The following is a 20,950-nucleotide window of genomic DNA, read 5'->3' on the forward strand; positions in this document are numbered from 1 at the left end:
TCGATCACCGGGGGCGTCACCGATCCATCACTAGTCGCCGTGATGGAACCAATGATCCACTAGCATTGCATTTATGGAGAGCCGTTGGATCGAGTGGATATGTTGGATATTGGGATTACTTTGTAGATACTTGGATGAGAGAGGGAATAGTTATATAGAACATATATAGAATATATATAACTTATATATATATAGACACTATTGAAAGTATCTAAATATGTTCTGATGTATCTTCTATATATTAACTTCTAAATATCTTATATCTATTTTCTATGTATTTTATATTATCATTTATATACTAAACCTGCTAATCCCCCACCTAAATCCACCGTGTCCACTCCCGGGTTTTGCGTTTTCTCACCTTCACGTTCTTTCTCGACTTGACTTTCCTTGTCTTTCTTCTTCTTCCTCTCCCCTCTCCTCTTTATTCTCCTAACCTATACCTTCCAAAAGTTCAAAAATCATATAATTCCATCTAATGGCCCTCCATTATTGATCTACCCCTCGCACTTGCCAAGATTACCTTCTATTGGCCGTTTCGGACGCCAGCATCGTGAGCTGGACATTCTGTCTCCCTTGCGTCTCTGATCTTCGTGTCTGATCTTCTTAAAAAAATTTTTTTTTTTAATTTTCTATTCGCCTTCCTTCTTATCACACATACTTCTCTCTATCCACAGTCGATGACGATATCCTGAAATCCTTGGTTTTTGCACCCCAAAGGCCGCACTGGCTGAACTGGTTAGACTTGGCTTGACTGGCTTCACATAATGAGGTGTCGGAAACGTTACAAGGATGCTTGTTGAATGTTGAGACTCCATTGACGTGTTGAGTATCCGGTAATACCCTTGTCGCTGGTCGGCCTCAAGGTATTCCGATCCCGTCCTTGGATCAAGGAGAGATAATCGCAAATATGTATCCGACCGTCGCACCATTTCCCCCGGGTCAACCGCACCGCATACACCACCACACTGACACCAATCAACACATGTACGATGCGAACGACTCACAACTCCCCGTACGCAACGACCCCTCCAAACCTTTCTTCAATCCAATATCGCGATCGCGCATCCAACTACCTCATCCCGTTCAACGCTTCGATCCCCGCGATGGCTCAGGCTATAGTTCTGGCGCAAATGGGGCCGAACACTCCTTAAGAAGGAAAACCCCCAACGGAACTTTGGCTGCGGGGTATGATGGGTCCCTCGGCGATACTGTTCAGCCACCAGCGTCCAAGCACATCTTGGTTTCGCCGATGGAACCAGGCCAGTTTATTTCCGCTCAACCAGGGATGCAGTCTGAGAACTGGCAGCTCATGTCAGACCAGTCGGCGACAAAACAAATGAATTTTCCCCCGGTCTTCAAAAATGACCCCGCAGGCAATACAATTGCAGGAGAAGTCGTTCAAGATGTGCATGGGACGAGCTGGGTTCGTCCTGTCAATTATCCTCCGGGTGTTGACTCCATGTTGAACCAGTCCTTGCCTATGCACCAGAGATTTCTCTTACAGAATGGGCAATATGTGCCCACAGTCCTACCGGCAACCCTACAATCGTGTCTCGGACCAACTGCTTCGGCGGGTACTGGGCCATTCGGTCCATATTGGCCGGATGGAGTCTACATCCCATACCGTCCTGCGGCCTTTCGTGATGCGCGTTTTGAATCTCCGGTGCCTTTTACAAAGCAGTTGAGCCAGTCTTTCTATGACCTCAACCAGCCAACCTTTAACCAAGCTCAGGTTCCGCTAGGCAGCCACGCAGATTCGGGGCTCCCATGGGGCCACTCCATGTCTGGTTTGCCTACTCAGGATCCTTTGATGAAACCTCTTTTTCCACCACGTCACTCTGACCAACTACCTTTCCACACCCGAGCCAACCGCTCTGTGTCAGGCCTCCCACCGCCATCGAACAATGAGCCTACAAATTGGCCAAGCCGCCCATCACTACATGGATTCCAACCTCCAGGTCCTGCAGTAGTAGTGAATGCGGATTTCAAGGAGAAGGTCCTATCTGAGGCTCACGCCGTCTATGTCGACCTGCTCGCAACCATCCACCAGGCTCGCCGCAACAGCATTAGCAACGCTGCCGCTGAGGGCTACCCCCGATTCTTGAAGCCGAGTATCTACCCCAAGCCTCCACGGCAACCAGGTCTTGACTTTTCACAAGCCCCTCCACCCGACCTTACACGCAACAACAGTTACCCGGCTAGTCAATATGACTTGCAACGCCAGAAACTTGATGCCGTAGGCGGCCATGGATCGAATGATCCTATATCTCTTACTCGTGCCAACACTCGCCGCCCATCTTTAAATCAATTCGTGCATAGCAGAGGGTCCGATACCCATATGCTCGGATTGCGTGATGCGAGCGGTACTCCAGGAGTGTCGCCTTTCACCAGGGCTCGTGGCTCTCTTTTCAATGAGGGCTCGCCTATGTCTAATGCTGCATCTGCTTTGTCAATGCTGTCTGACTTGTGTGCAGAAAGCCGTTGGGAATGGATTGACGGCATGCTTCTTGGGGGTTGTTTAGCCTATGGCTTGGGTGATTATCACAAAGCCGTACGATGGTACTCCAGGATCATAGCTCGTGACTCGACGTAGGTGAAATACCGTTGCTGTATGATAATTGATGCTAACAAGTACCAGACACGTGGAAGCTATCTCCAATCTTGCTGCCACCATGCTGGCACTCGATCGCAGAGAGGAGGCTTCGCAACACTGGCTGCGCGCCGTGCAACTACGGCCGAGCTTCTTTGAGGCTGTCGAACATCTGATTGGCTTACTATGCAGTAGCCACAGAGGCAAGGAAGCTGTCAACATTATTGATTTTGTTCAAAGTTCCCTTCGTCACCCTAAAGACGGCGATTGCTTTAAGACAGATGAACACGCTAGCGAACCCGAGAGTGACGCTGAGAGCAACATGTCCGATGTGTGCATGTACGACAAAGCGTCTTTCGAGTATGATGATGACATGGGACGAACACAGGGATTGGAACCTGTTTCGCCGGAGGCCAAACCTCTTGGTTTTGCGACCAGTGGGTATGCAATTTCAGGTGCGGAGAACGGGAGAATGCTAGCTCTAGTCCATGCCAAAGGTAATATGCTCTATGGCCTTGGTGACAATGCAGGTGCTGCAGCTGCATTTGAGGATGCCGTTCTCATCGCTGCTGGTCGAAGGCGACATGGCATCCGAAGCATCATCAAACAGATTTTCGCTGCCTTTTCTAGCGGGGCGAGTAATGTATATCCTCAATCCGAGAATGAGTCTCAGGAGAGCATTTTACTCTATCCCGATACAGCATCGAAAACAGCTAAACTTGTTTTCCCGGCAAGTGGTATGCCGCCAGGGCTTCAGTATGTCCCGGAAGGTATTGCTCGCAATGCAGCCACTTCCACTACTAGCAATTCTCTGCTTTCATTGGCCAAAATTTACCAAGATGGCATGTCCAGCGTGGGTGCCTCAGGAGCAACCAGGTCTTCCCCTGGTGTCCGGGATATTTTGGCCCTCTATTATCTATCCTTTTCCCTTCAGCCTAGCCCATCTACTGCCAATAATGTTGGCATTTTGCTGGCTGGCATTCAAAACAATCCGCCGGCAAGAGGGCTAGCGCGTTCTGGTGAGACTCAGCACCACGTTGAGATCCCCGGAGTGGTCCCCGGGAGTGGTATATCCCTCGCTTTGGCATACTACAATTATGGCTTACAACTTGATTCGCGACATGCCCATTTGTATACCAATCTCGGCAGTCTGCTCAAGGACATCGGGCAGCTCCACGCCGCCATCAAGATGTACGAGCAAGCGGTTCGGTTTGATGGCAACTTCGATATCGCCTTGGCGAACCTAGCCAATGCTGTCAAGGATAGTGGTAAGGTCAACGATGCCATTGTATACTACAAGCGCGCTGTTAAGGTAAATCCCGAGTTTGCCGAGGCAGTTTGCGGATTAGCAAATGCCTTGAATTCTGTCTGCAACTGGGTTGGTCGTGGTGGCGTCGTCAACGCCCGTGGCTTCCGAGATCGATGGCATGTTGATGAAAAAGGGATGCTTCGGGATTCCCTCGGCACAGACACGGGCTCTGGATGGATCAAACGGGTAGTGGACATTGTCGACCGACAGCTCAAAGAAGGCGAATATTGGGGCCGCGGCATGTTGACTGCGAGCACGGCGGAGCAATTGTGCCTGCAACTGGCCCCTGCTTTGGAGTCTACTCGCTTTGCTTCTAGTCATCGCATGTCTTTAACAAAGATTTTCCAGTCGTGGGCAGGGAAGAAATGGGAAGGGTCTCGAATTGTACGACTTATCGAGCGAGCTATCCGCTCTCTCACCTGGCAGTGGTATCAAGATCGCTATGTCTTCGGCAAAGATTATCCTCTTTCCAAGTATCGTCGACCTCAACTCCCTGGAGCTCTTTCTGCCCCGAACGCACCTACCGTTCTGCCTTTCCATACCTTCACTTGTCCCCTGTCGGCGAAGCAAATTCGTCAGATCTCCGAGCGCAATGGACTGCGAATTTCAACATCCACACTGAGACTCCCGTGGCTGCCAAATACTGTCTTCCCTCCACCGTCTCCGCCTACTCCGTTCCTTCGAGTTGGTTATGTGTCATCAGACTTCAACAACCATCCTCTCGCACATCTTATGCAGTCTGTGTTTGGGCTGCACGATCCCTCCCGCGTCAAGTCATACTGTTACGCTACGACCCCGAGTGACAAATCAGTCCATCGCCAGCAGATTGAGAAAGAGGCTCCCGTATTTTACGATGCGAGTGGATGGCCGGTCGATCGACTAGTTCAGCAGATTGTTGCGGATGGGATTCACATCCTGGTCAACTTGAACGGCTACACACGAGGTGCCCGAAATGAGGTCTTCGCTGCACGTCCCGCGCCTATTCACATGTCATTCATGGGCTTTGCTGGCACCCTCGGTGCAGAGTGGTGCGACTACATCCTTGCTGATAAACTTTCTATTCCACCGGAGACATTGAGCCCCGGCCGACGCACAACACGGATCGAGGACCGTCTCCTGGAAGAAGACAATGGCGAGGAACTTGAAGACTGGGTTTACGGCGAGAAGATTGTTTTTACCCGCGACACCTTTTTCTGCTGTGATCACCGACAGAGTGCCCCTGATGCTGGCGAAAAACACGTATCATGGGAGGAAGAGCAATCCCGGCGCTGGAGAATGCGCAAAGAACTATTCCCCAAGTTGAATGACGATACTATCATCTTGGGTAATTTCAATCAGTTGTACAAGGTCAGTCTATTTTGCCACGCCCGCTCCCAAACAACATAACTAACCCCCTTCTAGATTGAACCTACGACGTTCCGAACATGGCTGCGCATACTAGCGCGAATCCCCAACGCTGTTCTCTGGCTCCTCCGCTTCCCAGACACAGGCGAACAAAATCTGCGAGATATCGCCAAAGCCTGGGCTGGCGAGGAGACAGCATCCCGGATCATCTTCACAGATGTAGCCCCAAAAAACACACACATCGCGCGAGCGAAGATCTTAGACTTGTTTCTTGACACGCCAGAATGCAATGCCCACACCACAGCTACAGACGTCCTCTGGAGCGGCACCCCGTTACTTACTCTCCCGCGCTACAAGTACAAAATGTGCTCTCGCATGGCGAGCAGTATTCTCAGTAGCGCGCTCCCCAACTCTGAGGCTGGCCAGCGCGCCCGTGAAGATCTCATCGCCTCCTCCGATGAAGACTACGAGAATAAGGCTATCCGCCTGTGTCTGGATCTGCAGTACTCTGGTCACGAGGGCTATGCCCGCGGCCGGCTAGTGGATATACGGCAGATGCTGTTCCGGGACCGCTATAAGAATAAGCTCTTCGATACAGCGCGCTGGGTGCGCGATCTCGAGAATGCTTATGAGGCTGTCTGGGCGCAATGGGTTAACGGCGAAGAAGGTGATATCTGGTTATGATGTGCACACACTGCGAATATACCCCTTGAGCGATTTTTCCTGATTCATTTTACCTTTCCCCCTTTTTCTGTCTCTTTCTCTCTTCCTTCTCCTTCTTGGACTTGTTTTTTTTTTGCATCTGGGTCGAATCTACCTTCCTACTACCTCCGGCCCTGGGTTTTTGGGCTGGATCATTTATGTAATGAATTTACTTTTTGCATGTGGTTTTTTGTGGGGTATACATGTACGTATACTGGGAACGTTTACGAAAGAGATGGCCTGTCGGATGGTTTTTTGGGCAGGCGTTTTATGTCCACATTTATTCCGGGTTTACTGGATATGCATACGATCTGTAGTTTTGGGTGTTTTTGGATATGGATAAACTGAACAGCAGAACAGGGCTATCACAACTATTATCGACCTACCGTCTCCTCTACTAATTCTAACCGAATTTCAATAATGCAGATGAATATTGTACTATTGGACACTATGGTAAGCTCTATCCCCTACATATCTAGACGCAGTATGATCACATCCGCTCATCTAGGATACATATACATACGGCTCTCGATTGATCCATGCCCGCTGCTACTTAGCCCCTAACTGCGATATGCAGAATCCCCAAGCCACATGCACGTCCTCAGCCCTGGAAATCCATGTCTATGAGTGCCTTCCCTAGGCAACCAATAGGGTCTATGTCTGTTCTAGACTTCAGTCAGAATCCAAGACATGAATTGATGAATTTGTGGCCCCGAGACACCAATATCCAATCAATACTGTACTTGTATATATGGGCCTTGATATTAACTGGCTGATCTTAACAAAGAAATATGTACTCCGTAGTGTAGTGTCAAAGACCCCAGAATGAGACTAATAACAGAACAAATTTCAGAATCCTACAATCTAAGCCTATGTTATATTGAATGCACTCCATCCCTCGCCGTGCAGAGAGATGATGTAGCAACCACAATCTAACCCCAGAATCCCCGAATCCCCGTTAAAACGTTGTCTAGATCCAGGTTCCAGATTCCAGGTCTAGATCTAGGTCTAGAACCCACCAGCCCCAAAACCAAAAAAATCAAAACCAAGCGTGACGGAGGCTGAATCAGGATATCTGCATATAAGCAAAAGCACGCACGTCTTCGGCTCTGTTGCACATTACATCACGCCGAACTTGCACGGTACGAATTACCCATTACGCTATTCGACAGTGTACATACGCCCTGACTGGATTGGTATGCACTGACCGGTATGCACTGGAGTACGCACTGACTGAATTAGTATGCACTGGATTAGTACGCACTGGATTAGCACGCACCGACTGACCAGCATGTACCGACTGGACAGTACGGCGTACGGGTGTATGCAAGCATGCAAGTAGAAATGGGCGTTCAGCCATCGTCCGTATCGAGATATCCATCACATATGCAAATACCCCGGTAGATGTGGCGTGGCTTTTCTCTATTATTCCATCACATGCTCGTCTTCACCTCGGGGATCAAATGTATGTGTTTAGCCGTCTTTTAGATGCGGGTTGCCTGTTTGATTACCACATGGTTGTTTACATGAGTTTCGAGGGTTGGGTTTGGGATTTGGGATCGGGTGGGATGTGGATCGAACTGGGGTGGTTTTTAAAGTGTATATCTAGGTGGAGTGTGAGTGTATAGGAACCAGAGTATCCCGAGATAAGGAATAACAAGGAAATCTCATAGCTTGATAGGTTCTATAGAATAGTCCTGGATGAAAACCAAGATGTATGGAGTACGACCTATGATGTACTCCGTACTCTGTAACATACATATCACCATGTTACATTATAATTAACGAACTTAGATCTAGCCGTTTGATATAACATCTAAAAGCAAAGAAACAACAATAACCACAATGAATTTCCCAAAAGAAATCCCAAAAATCAAATCCCACCCTCCAGGATCCCCTCACCCTCGTATCCCTACATCAAAATCCCAATACATAACCCCCCAAATCCCTTACTCCATACATCACCGCACTATCAATTACCAATTTCCGTCTCAGCCAAGTAAGCCCGTTGCCTAAGCCCACCTCTGCCCAAACCCGTTCACACCCCAACTCCCACGAGAGAATCAACTGCAAGCCCGGAATCCGGAATCCACTTCCCACATTCCCATGTGCGGTATCATATCTACCAGCCCTTGGAATCCCCCGGGTCCCCTTCCGCCTGTAGTTAATCCCGCGTGTGGTTAGTGCCGTCTGTGATTAAGCCCGTGTGTGTCATGTCAATCGGTGGCTATGTCCGTGTGTGGGTGGAGGTGAGTGGAGAGTACCAACATAGCTGAGTCGGTTATGGAGCGTTGTGAGTGGTGTGGCGCGGGTGGAGAGGGCGCCCCGGAGATTTGGGGCGTTGGATCGGTCGATTAGCCGCTGGGAAATTTTTACGTAGAACCGAAGATGGGTAATTGTGGCTTTGGGGTGTTTGGCGAGGGGTTATTGGATACCGAGTTTTTCGTATATTCTACGTTATAATAAGATATTAATATTTAACTCCGTATGCGGAGATATATCGAGGTAATAGTGCGGAGTTATAGTATATCGGGCGGTACTTTTGTAAGGCCTAATCGGGGGTATGGTCATGGGTATGTTTGTATGGGCAATTCCAGTGAATTTCTTCAGCGCCTGTCAGAATAAAAGACTGAAGATTATCCGTGCAAGATATCAGAATGTATTCCGCAAGGCATTATTTGACGTTTACATCTGTTTGTATATTCCCCCGAAGAAACCAGCACGACTCCAGATAAACCCTCTTACCGATCACGTGCGTGAACAGAATAGAAATCTCATCCAATCTGCATCGCGTACTATAGCCCACCTTGGCAGTGACGATCATCAGTCCCGAGAGCGAGAGCGAGACCCTCGATCTTACCCCATCGACTAACGATAATCCGTAAGCCCAACAAGCCTCAAACGGGGTGGCCGTTGCGTCACGCGCGCCCCCTGCCCTCTTTCACAGCCCTCTCTGCAAGCCCACAAGCCCACAAGATGCTAGTCTCACCTTTCCCCTGAAACGCGGCTCAAAGAAGTAACAGAGTGGGCTCTGGACTCTTTATAGATTGCGCCCCATCTCGCTTGTCTAGATGCACTATGGGAAATCTTCGGGCTGGGGATGAGTTGTGGAGAGATGAGATTTTTTGATTTTGATTTTCTTTTGCTATGGTATTTGCCGTGCTTTAGGTTCCACTCTGACACTCGCCCCTCTGGTCTGGAAAAGGCCCTGGTGTGCTTTGACCATGGCGGTTTGACCCACGGTGTTTCAAGGTGACATTTTGGAAGTTAGGGCTTTGTCTATTTACTTCCATGTACGGAGTATGAAGAATAATATAAATCCCGAATGACTGGGTTTCTTTGTACTTTTCTCGGTAACGATTGAGTTTAGACGGGATAGATAGGGTTTGAATTTTGCATTGCAGACTTGGTAGTATAGGATGTTGGTTATATTAATAAATACAAAGTACTTGGTTTCAGGAAGATTTGCACATGTCAGCTCCAAGCTTAGGGAGATCCGTTGATCAAGAACACATCAGGAACGCATCAAGAACTGGATCTGCCAAAGTTCGCGTCAGGATCTTTCAGCGGGGCCTTCATCTGGCCCGTTCTCCCCTTACCGTTCTCCATCATACCTTCAAGCTTTTGATATATTGGTTTTTTTTTTTTACAATGTACTCTATATATGTAGGATAATGGGGACTCGTATTATATGTTGTACAAGGTAGTTAATACCAAATTCATCTGTGTTACTATCTATTTTCAAAATCTGGAGTATAATGCGTAGACCCAAACGGTTTCCCACAGATCGGGCACCATACGAGTGGTCCCCGACATCTAAAGCCCGAGAAGGTGGCCCACCAATCACCGTTCAGGCTGCAGTGTCATGGCCTTTGGAGCAAATTCAAATTCCAATCCCAACACATTCTCCGATTTAAATCTTGAAAGGCAAAAATCAAATTCAAATTCAAATCTTAGCATCTATATATGTGTTTCATATGTATAGAGTATTTACTGTAACGAAGATCATGGGTTATAGTAAAGAACAAAAGTACTTACCAGTACTTACCTAAAAGGGTAAGTACCTATCAAATTATGTCAATGTACTTTGTATAGCCTCTACATAACTTTAAGCGTACTTTAGCGAATTTTTCGCTAATAAGTCCCAAATAGGATACAATATATTGTCACCACGTGACCCAAACGGCGAAAAGGGGGAAAATGCTTGGACCCTCAAAGCCATGCGGAAGGCCCGACAGTCAGGAAACAGCTGCGAGACCGTTCGCTCCACTTTTAGACTTAGTGACGGGTACCCCGATGAGCTTCAATATGTGTCTTTTACGTGCTTTAGTGTATTTAGGAAGATATTTTAACATTCTACTGTTATTCCTATATCAAATATACCTACTATCTATTCTAGAATCTTCACTTTTTTTTTATATAAACTACCTCTCAATCAGTCAAAACACCGATCTAAACTCGAGTGCACGGGACTACGTGATCAGCGATGATCCCTGCATGTCGACAGGGATATATCTCAAATACTTGCCGTGTCTCTGATTGGCGAACAGGGGAACAATAGTCTACCTTGAGTAAACGGTAAATAGATTAAAAGTTGAAAATTCTTTTTTTTTTAAAAAAAGAAGTGACAGGTCCAATCTCGGGTACACCCTAGTCGATGTTGCATTCCAGGACGACGGGTTCCTTTTCAGCAACGGTTTTCCCAGGAGTATGGAAATCCGATCTGGCTGCCCACACACGAGGAGTTGTCCACATGGCTACACAAGGTCATTTTTCCCTTTTTATTTTCTTTTCTACTTATGTATCCTACATACTTTTCTTTAGAATGTTTCACACCCCAGAAAAACAAGTTTAAAAAAGGGGGGAATTAATTAATATCCTACTCCACACTCTTTTTTAAAATCTATAGATAGTTTTCTTCGAAGCAATGTATAAATTTCTATGGAATAGAATAGATTAAATGAACATAGATTAAAGATTCTAGGAGTCTGCCTATCCTTAACTAAACTGGCAGTCCCACTAATAAATGACAAATACTGGGGGACCAATCAATATCCTTGCATGTAAGGGTATACCCCTGGAGCATTTAAATTACAGTACTTTGTATATATTCTTTACAGTCCAAAGTATACCATCTAGAAAAGCAAAAAAAAAGGTGTGGCTTGCGTTTCAACGGTTTCCACCGAAGATCTCAGCTGCGACATGCCTAACCGGGACTGGGAAACTTCTCTTGATCCCCGATCTCTTTCGATGCATCCATTCTTCTGGTACACCAGTGTTTAGACTGGAAATAGTTTGTGGAGGAAAAAGGGGAACAGAAATTAGATTGATCTATATACGGAGTCACTTGCGATAACTCCGGGTTGAAAAAGATATCTGGGCATATAACGTCACGTCCCGCATCTATAGTACTCCCTCCCTTGGCTTCGGCGTTAATATACCAATTTTGAATTATATACATATTTTTTTTTCTCACGGCGTCATGGATCCACGGGCAACTGTCAGTGACAGCTGGCAGGTGGTCCATGCGGGGGTTTTAAATCGTACGGAGTCTTTTTCCTTGGAATGGGATTTATATTTATATAAATTAGTATACATTAAGCGAACTTCGATCTCGATCTTGATCGGGAAAACCAAGTTTCACATTTGACCTAGAAGGCAGCCTACGAGGCATACCAATCTCAAGCCAATAGTATCAAGATGTGGGATATGTAAAAAATGTATAAAAATTAGAAAAAATATATATAAAAAAAGTAAACGTAGAAAAGGTCCAAAAACACTCAAACATAATGCTAACTCCGATCTGGGTCTTCAGGGATAGCTCGGTGTTGTTCGGGGTCGAAGCTTCCTGTCATCGCACGGAGGCACCGATTTCCCCATACTATTGAAACCAAAAAAAAGGGATAGATAATATAACCATATTTGATTAGTAGATTTCTATACAATTTTTTTTTTACCTCTTCACGGACACAGGCCGAAAAGACCAAATTTGTCAAAAAAAAAATGCTATCCTGGTCCACTCCGCTCCACTCCACCGTGGATCATAGTGAAAATGAACTTAGATCTAACCAATGAAATCTCCGATTTGCCCGATTGGATATTGGATCGGATTGAATCGAGTTGGAGAAGTGTTGTGCATGCCCAGGTGGCTGGCTGAGTGGAATCTGGGACGTCTAACCGCTTGTCACTCGGATAGATCTGCCCCTGGCTGTTTTTGGCTGACCCCTTTCTACTTGTTTTAATTATATTACATTGTTTGGATATATGATATATGATACTTTGTAGTACTTTGGTTAAAAAAAAGAGATATGTATTATACATTGGAACTATCTTCAATTATATGAACTACATGAACTACATGAACTATATGAACTATATCAACTATATAGGCTATATAGGCTATATAGACTATAACTATAACTATAACTGAAGAAGTTGCTTTTTCTCTATTACCATGACCATGGGAATCCAAAAAAAAACCTGTTAGCGCCAGATTATTTGGAATTCCAGTAACGGGGCTCAGGGTCGATCACTCCGATCTTTTTTTGTTTTACGCGTCTTTCCTCAGCCCGAATTCCCGGGTGGTACTGAAGATCCCCAACGGAGCATTTTTCCCCCCACGATCTATTAGATTACAATAGTCTGTATTATTTTATTTCTTTTTTTGGTTTCTTTTTTTTGAGTATTTTTGTATTTTTTATATTTTATATATGATTTTATATGTTTTTTATAACTTTTTTTTAAATATATATTTCTGAATATTCTTTTCTAAATTAAATCTTCCCTTTTATGTATTATTCCGAACTGTCAGCTCCGAGATCTTGGATCGTGATCTTCCATAGCGGGACCTGTGTATTTTTCTTGACCCGTCCCCCTGGTACTTATAAGAACTTGACATCCTATATCTATAATCTTTATATTCTACTTTTTTTTTTTCAAAACTCTCCCACTCTTATCTCTACCTCTCCCCATCTATACCAACTATATCAAACTATCAACTACCAAATATTCATCTACAAAATGCCTGCTTCACACCGTCGTGGTCCTTGGGTCCCAGAGGAAGACCAACTCCTCACCCAACTAGTCCGCGAACAAGGTCCAAACAACTGGGTCCGCATCTCCCAACACATGCACTACCGCTCCCCAAAGCAATGTCGCGAGCGCTTCCACCAAAATCTCAAGCCCTCACTAAACAGAGAACCCATCTCCGCCGACGAGGGCCTGATGATCGAGCGCATGGTCAGCGAAATGGGAAAGCGCTGGGCAGAGATCGCCCGCCGTCTCGGTAACCGCAGCGACAACGCAGTCAAGAACTGGTGGAACGGAAGCATGAACCGGAAGAAGCGCGGCCTGTCAACCCCCACCACTTCCCGCACTTATACAGGCCGCATCGAGCCTCCCTACGCCCGCGCCTCAGCAATGAGTCCATCCCGCTCCCGCTTCTCCAGTTCTTCTTCTTCCTCGCGGCCTTCCTGGACGGAGTCTATCGAGTCCGCTCTCTCTGAACAATACTCACACTCTCGGAGACCGTCTATGGCTTCCGCCCGTCAACTCTCACCAATCTACACTCTCCCCTCTATCAACCGACCGATCGAAACACCCCTCACCTCGCCGGCTTTCTCAGAGGCCTCACATGGTACCTCGTGCGAGCCGCCTTCTATGGTCTCGGATCATAACTCCGTCTGCTCTTCTTCACCCCGCACTTTCCCCTCTCCACAGCTCTTGCCTTTGCCTGTGGATTTGCGTTCGCAGTATGAGATCAGGAGGCCCAGTGTGCATGTGCTAGAGGACTCGCCTAGCTATCCACCTCGGTCTTTGGAGTCCTTGTCAGAGATTGCCTCTGCGCAACGCTGGATGGGTCATCAGCCTACTTTGGCCTCATGGCATCAGCCTACGGACTTGCCGAAGTCTTGGATTTCCAGACCTGAGCCTGCTCGTGACACTCGTATGGGAGTGAACAACTTGCTCAACTGAAAAAAAGCGTTGCATTTATGATTTTTTTTTAACGATTCTCATTTCTCTCTATTTTCCTATTTTCCCCTTTGTTCTATATTGTTGATTCCCCTTTACGCTCGGGTTAATGGAACCCTTCCTGTACATTTTTGCCAAAAGCTCCTTTGTGTTCTCTAGGGATAACGATTTTCTTTTGTATACTCTTAATGTGTATTACCATGCTTCGGATCTTGCCACTGTTGGGCTTCAGCTCGGTTCGACGTTGAATGATTTTTTTTTTCTAATTTTTTTTTCTATTATTTATTAGGCAGTTTAGAGCGATTGGGCTCTCTACTTTTGGGATGGCATAATACCCTGTTTTAGCATTGATTTCAATAATAATATCTACATTACATCGGATACGAGCACTCTATTCCTACCTTCCGTATAAGTCGTACATATCAGACCAAAAACAAGACTGTACTCCCACACCCAGCCAGCCTCTCTAATAGACAGGGATCCCACAGGGAATGTAAATATGCTTCCAACCGTTGACCCCCGTTCTCCCAGGAATACGCCATGGCGCACACGCTGTGCTCACGAGGACGGGACGCAAGGGAGCTCAGGGCCTAAGCACGGAAGGACCCACCCGTTTGAGGTTTTGGAACGTGGTGTACGAATAACTTGGAAGATCTGTAGTATTGTAGTATCATTGCAGACTACGTAGTGAAATAGCGCATATGTATAAAGTATAGGTCGTATATACGATGTAGGTATTTGTATTTAGTAAAAGCAGGAAAAACATTCACGATGCTGATGCTAACAAATACTGTATTTCCTGCAGAACAAGGAGCACCAGACGTGATGTAATGCATATACACGTACATGTACATAATGCATAACCCATGAACACCCTGCACAGTGACAGGCAAGAAAAAAAAAAAACACAGACCTAGATCATGACACACACAAGAAAAAATAAAGAAGTCTATTCGAGAGGTTCGTCCGGGGCCTGCAGGAGAAAATGGAAAATCAAACGGTCTCTCGCAACCCCTCCCGTCCTAATGTGGAAGTAGATTGACAACGGAATTCCGCGCACAGTTACAGCCGTGGAAGGGATACCCAAGACAAACCCCAGACACAGACAGTTACTGTTAATACTGTTAATACTGTGCACACCACTATTAAGTATTACGGAGAACTCCGTATACATTGTATATGTACTCAAATCAAATTGCAAAGCGAGAGCGAAAAACCCTATGAGCGGGGGAACGGCGAACCATCTCCAGACCCTAATATAATAATATACATTTATCCAACGCCACTCCAAACCAGGCCACAATACACCTTGCATTTTCCCGCCTACCCGCACAGAAAACACCTGTACGGAGTACCCATAGATTGTTGTGACTTCTCGCTCGGATCCACGGGGATGAGCGTTGGGAGTTTATGGCCAATCAGTGCAGTGTAGGTTGTGTCTTCTGGATGAACGGCGGGGCTCTGTGGGTTTTTGTTCGGTTTTGCATGGATCGTGGAGGTGTTCGTGCATGTTATGCAAGCCGTGTTTGGTTTTTCGGGTTGTGCTTTCCGGTTTCCCCGAGGCTTTTTGTGTAGGGTCTTTGACCGTTGAGATTTGGTTTTCTTGTTTCGGGGTTTTGAGGTTGGGGCTCGGGGTTGGGGATCGGGGATCAGGAGTAGATCATCTGAGGAGGTTGTGTTTCAGCGTTTTGATTATTTTGATTATTTGATCATTTGGATTATTGTTTCTGTTTTATTCTGTTTTATTTGAGAATGGGGGTTTCCACTATACACCCGTCATCGTCTATTATATCGAATTTCGATTATTCCGCCAACACATGTCTGCGGAAAATCATCATTTCCAGCTCCACATCGATGGCGAAAATGCCAGCGCTTCCTTACACCCCTGTTCAGCTTGGGACTATTCAGGTGATTCGGATATTGTGTACCAGTCTATCGAATCAGATTGAGTAGATTGACTGTCTGTGTGATGGGATACCAGCCACATTTGTATGGGAGAAAAGTGATTACTGGAAAATTATTTTATTTTATTTTATTGTATATTTTATATTTTATCTTCTAGTCGAACGTAGTACACTGTACCGAGTATGGAGTACACTGGTAACCTCAATGGCATTGTGAAGGATCTGCAGGTTCCCACGTATTTTGAATTCGAATTCTTTTAACCTGGTGCCCTACTTGTGTGGATCTAAAGATATGCGGACCATAGGACTCGGGAAACCCAGGTATCCCTGGCGGGTTCGATTTACGATTTACGATTTACATTCTTGATTCCTACATACTCCGTACAGAGTACTATATGTAGAAACAGGAATATGATAGCATTTACTACATAAAAACAAAGAAAACCCAAGAAAAAAACAAAACTCTAATTCCCTTCCAAAGCAAAACGGAAAACAAAGTTTCAACGACTCGCCACTGAGCCTGCCCTGACCACCACCAGCCACCTGCACACAATGACAGAAATGGAAAACGGCGCCAAGACCAGATCGGATTTTCTTAAGCCGTTGGAAAGTACAAAGTATACGAGCTACCTAGGTAAGAAGTACGAGGTACGATGTACCATGGGAAGGATCAGGGGTATATAGCATAATACGAGTAACTAATTTGGACTGTTTATATGCAAGCATGATCGTATCCATGGATGTGAATATGCACGTTGCACCTTGATCCATGGATTTATCCAACCGTTGTGTTCCAAGCTCCCGGATCTCGTGATCGACAGTCACAATCGCCTATAGAGTCATCCCTCCCGTGCTTCAATTTTGGGTTCCATTTTACTTATAAAGTATATGTGCGAGATCGAGATCGGCGGGACGTTCCCAAGGTTGGAGAATATAGTATCCATGGATGCTGGATGTTACTTTCAACCTTGGAATTTTCGTATTTGCCGAGGTTCAATCTCCCTATCTCCAGGGCTGGGCAGCCCTAGAGGTCCACTGCCATGGACCCTGATTTATAATACATTATGTATATTGCACATTATCAATCTATAATAACGGAGCAAGTACTCCATATGAACAACCTAGTGCCAATATGCAATATACTTTTAATCTACACAAAAGCCGCAATAACCGCCACCCAGAATACACTCCCCTAAGTGGTCCACGGAGAATCTCGGTGCACTCACGCACCAACCCCAAATCACCTCTAGCGCCGAAAGGTACCCGCCTGTCGGTACAAAGGCCCAGTGTGGACTTTTTCTTTTTTTTTTTTTTTTCGCCCTTCTCCCCTGATAATCTACGGACTGGGTATGGTGTACTCCGTACTCCGTCAGAGCCTGCAAACCCCCGTTCTTCGGGGGTTTCCCGATACCTAAGCCTCATTTCCCAGCGCTCTACCCAACCTTGGAACCCATGGATTGAGCCTTCATTTACCTTTCTGGGTAACTGGCTCCGGTGGTGGCTTGGGCTGTTTCGAGGTTCTGTCAGGGGTAGTCTCTTTCTCTTTCTTGTTTGGGGCCTTTTTTATATTTTTTATTTACTGGAGGTTAATTTGAAGGTTCTTTTGGAGGGGTTTTTTTGGTCTGTTTTAGAATAGTGGAAGGTTTTCGACGTTGGCGTCAATCGGGATTTTGAGTTTCGATGGGCTTCGATGCTTAAGTGGAGTTTTTTTTTTGTAGCCATTGTTTTATGTTTAGGTGCCCGAGGCATCGAGTATTGCTCTTGGATTGGGGATAGGCTATGGAGCACGGAGTACAGGGACTTTCGTCGCGGCAATTGGTATTTGATGTAGTCTTTCCTAATGCAGTTGAGGCGTTTGATTTGGCTTGATTGATATGCACTCCTTGCGGAGTACGCTTACGGAGTACGGAGTAGTGTGCTAGACGGCGACTTGGCAAGAAGGAATATCGGTGTTTGATATTTAGGAGGCGATTGTCTACGGGTATATGCGATAGGGGCTTGTTTTCACGGCAATTCGTATTTGATATTTGACGTAGTCCTTCCTAATGCGGTCGAGCTTTTGGTCCGCTTGATTGGTTATGCAGTCTGGTGGGATAAATTCGGCAACAGCGGCTTGGCTGGAAGGGATACATTATGGATGTTTGATATCTAGTACAAACTTGGAAGGAGATATTATCCCTTGCTCACCGTGCGCGGGGGATCTGCTGCCAACATAGCTAAACTGAGGGGAAATAGAAAATGAGGGGGCTAGCTCCAAGCCATAGTACTTTTGGAGGCAACAATTTAGAGTAGAATTATATAACCGAAAAAAACGAGATATGGCTTGCCAAGTCTTCCGTCCTAAGTCCGCCATCTATTGACGGCAAAAGACAGGCATACTATCAATCGGGCATTTGACCTCAACTTCGCGACCGCCCTCATACACACCATCCCAGAACTTCCATGATGCCCCAGCTGGCAGATAGACCGTCATGGTACGCTGACCAGCCTCCAAGACAGGCGCAACCAAGTACTTTGCTCCATACATATACTGAGTCTCAACCTCCCAAGCCCGCTTATCCTCCGGGAACTCATAGAACAAAGTCCTCATAACAGGAGTACCCTTCTCATGCGCCTCGCGCATCAACTCGCGCGTGTAATCACGCATCTGCTCACGGATCCAAATATACCGCTTACAGATCTCATAAACCTCATCGCCGTAAGACCAGATCTCATTATCGCCTCCCTCAGCCGTGGGCTGTCCCTCTGGCTTCGGCTCGCGATCACCATGCAGCCGCATAACAGGACAGAACGTTCCCCACTGGAACCATCTCGTGAACAGCTCGCGGAACAAAGGATCGGACGGGTTTCCGCCGTGGAATCCGCCGATATCCGTCGTCCACCATGGGATACCAGCTAGGCCCATGTTCAGGCCTGCGGCGAGCTGGTTGCGGAACGAGCTCCACGACGACGCGATGTCGCCGCTCCACACGAGCGCTCCGTACTTCTGGCTACCGGCCCACGCGCACCGCAGCAGGTTGACGATGTTGGTCTGGCCCTCGGCCTCCATGCCTTCGTAGAATCCACGTGCGTACTCTTTAGGGTAGGTGTTTCCGATCTGCAGGTTGCTGCCGGCTTGGTAGCGGAAGATATCGAAGTCGTAGATGGAGTACTCGGGCTCGGCTTCGTCGAGCCAGAATACTTTGATGCCCATGTCGTAGTAGTTCTGCTTGGCTTTGCTCCAGACGAATTCGCGGGCTTCGGGGTTTGTCGCGTCGAAGTGCGTGATGTCGCCGTCGCACTGCATTGCTACGCGTAGGCCGCGGTCGTGGCGGATGAGGAGGCCTTTCTCGAGCATTTCGGGGAAGTGCTTGGAGGCGTTTTCGACCGTGGGCCAGATGGAGACCATGAGCTCGACCTTCATCTCTTTGAGCTCCTTGACCATGGCCTCTGGAATTGAGGATTGGATGTTAGTGCATGCTTTGCTATTCAAGTGATGTAGAAATAGAGAATAACTTACTTGGGTCGGGCCAGAACTCAGGATCAAAGCTCCATTCTCCTTGGTGCTTCCAGTGGAAGAAGTCAATGACAATCAGATCCAGAGGAACTTCGCGGCGACGGTACTCGCGCGCAACATTGAGCAACTGCTCCTGGTTTGTGTAGCGGAGCTTGCACTGCCAGAAACCAAGACCGTATTCTGGCATCATTGGAACATAACCGGTCACCTTGGCGTAGGCCTCTTCAATCTTCGCGGGGGTGTCACCCGCCACAACCCAGTAGTCCAATGCCTTGGTCGAGTACGCCTCAAAGCTCATGACATTCGTTCCCAGAATTGCCCGTCCAATGCCGGGGTTATTCCACAGGAAGCCGTAGCCGAGGGAGGAAACCGCGAAAGGAACACTGGCCTGGGAGTTGCGGTGCGCCAGCTCGAGATCTGTACCCTTCAGGTTCAGGTAGGGCTGCTGGTACTGGCCCATGCCGAAGATCTTCTCCTTGTGATCGAGAGACTCGAAGCGCATGGTGAGGTGGTAGTCGCCGCCCAGGATTGGACGCAGCTCGCGGGCCTCGACATCCAATGCACTGCATTTGGGGTCCATTGGGTCTTTGCGGTTGCGGGAATATTCCTCCAGGAGTTTATTTCCCTTCGAGTCGTAGATGATGAGCTTGCCTCGGCGGGACACAGTTGCTGTGATGTTGCCATTGGTGATAGTCGCTTCTTGGTCAGCGGAGATCTCGATGGTTGGGCTGGGGCTGGAGGGCTTGGAGGAGAGGGCCCAATCCTCTGTTGGAATTGTCGCCTGTCTAGTTGCGCGCACGCGGAAGGCATTCTCGCCCCATGGCTGCACCCAGAGGATGTGGTCGTCGAAACGGAAGACGAGCTTGTCGTCCTCGGCGAAGAGCATTGTGGTATGAACGATTGGTAGCAGTGAATTTGGTGTTTTCTGAAAGAAATTGGCCCGGTTTGAGTTGATTTGTGCTGGACAGATGAGCGGTCTGGTTGGAAGAGTCGGGCATTAAGTATTCAGGGACTGGCGTGTACCCCTCACTATGCACTCGTGATGCTGTGCCATGGCTATTTTCAATGACAATTACCGGATCCACAGCATGAGGTACCAATAACAACACTCGTTTGTTGGAGAGAGATTGAAAGGTTTCGGAAATGATGCGGTGGAGATATGTACCTTTTAAACGCCTCAAGATCATAGGTAGCTCCATCATGAGTTTAGCCTAAAGTTAACTTCCACATAGTAAAAACCCAACCCCGCGTCTTCTAAAAGAGGAAATGGATATACATATATACATACCTAACTGGTGTTCTATATTTTGTCTGTTGCTATATCATGGTCATCGGGTTCTTCAAGTCATGTCTGACTAGAGTGCAGTGTTCTACAGAGAGAGCTGTTTCAAATAGAGCTTACGCAGTGTCGGAGAGAAGAGGAGATGTTAGGGCTTCCCCGGATAGTACATTGCAGGCCATATCAAACGAGCTTCATATTTCACATTAAGGTACAACCATACTTTCCTCGGAATTTTCATTTAGAAGGTTACTATATACCATGCTCTAACCAGATCTCTATTCATGGCCTCATTCCAACAAGCACAACCCGCAATTGCCACATAGAATCAGCCCATACGATATGACCTCGG

General features: G+C 47.0%; 3 protein-coding genes across 3 annotated transcripts; 2 read left to right on the forward strand and 1 right to left on the reverse strand.

The window, feature by feature from the left end:
- Window positions 1–910: 910 nt before the first annotated feature.
- Window positions 911–5,930, forward strand: N7479_004743 (uncharacterized protein; the record flags this gene model as incomplete). The annotated part of the gene is made up of 3 exons (XM_057252440.1): window positions 911–2,592; window positions 2,642–5,249; window positions 5,304–5,930. 3 exons carry the CDS (start codon window positions 911–913, stop codon window positions 5,928–5,930), a joined length of 4,917 nt encoding a protein of 1,638 aa, XP_057111765.1.
- Window positions 5,931–12,968: 7,038 nt separating this feature from the next.
- Window positions 12,969–13,922, forward strand: flbD (putative MYB family conidiophore development protein FlbD; the record flags this gene model as incomplete). Its single annotated transcript, XM_057252441.1, has 1 exon — window positions 12,969–13,922. The coding sequence occupies one exon, from the start codon at window positions 12,969–12,971 to the stop codon at window positions 13,920–13,922; it is 954 nt and encodes a 317-aa protein (XP_057111766.1).
- Window positions 13,923–18,176: 4,254 nt separating this feature from the next.
- N7479_004745 (putative glycosyl hydrolase) lies at window positions 18,177–20,205 on the reverse strand (the record flags this gene model as incomplete). Its single annotated transcript, XM_057252442.1, has 2 exons — window positions 18,177–19,252; window positions 19,323–20,205. 2 exons carry the CDS (start codon window positions 20,203–20,205, stop codon window positions 18,177–18,179), a joined length of 1,959 nt encoding a protein of 652 aa, XP_057111767.1.
- Between the last annotated feature and the right edge of the window lie 745 nt (window positions 20,206–20,950).

Source organism: Penicillium vulpinum (assembly GCF_028829585.1).
Source record: "Penicillium vulpinum strain IBT 29486 chromosome Unknown utg000002l_segment0_segment0, whole genome shotgun sequence".
NCBI classification, from domain to species: domain Eukaryota; kingdom Fungi; phylum Ascomycota; class Eurotiomycetes; order Eurotiales; family Aspergillaceae; genus Penicillium; species Penicillium vulpinum.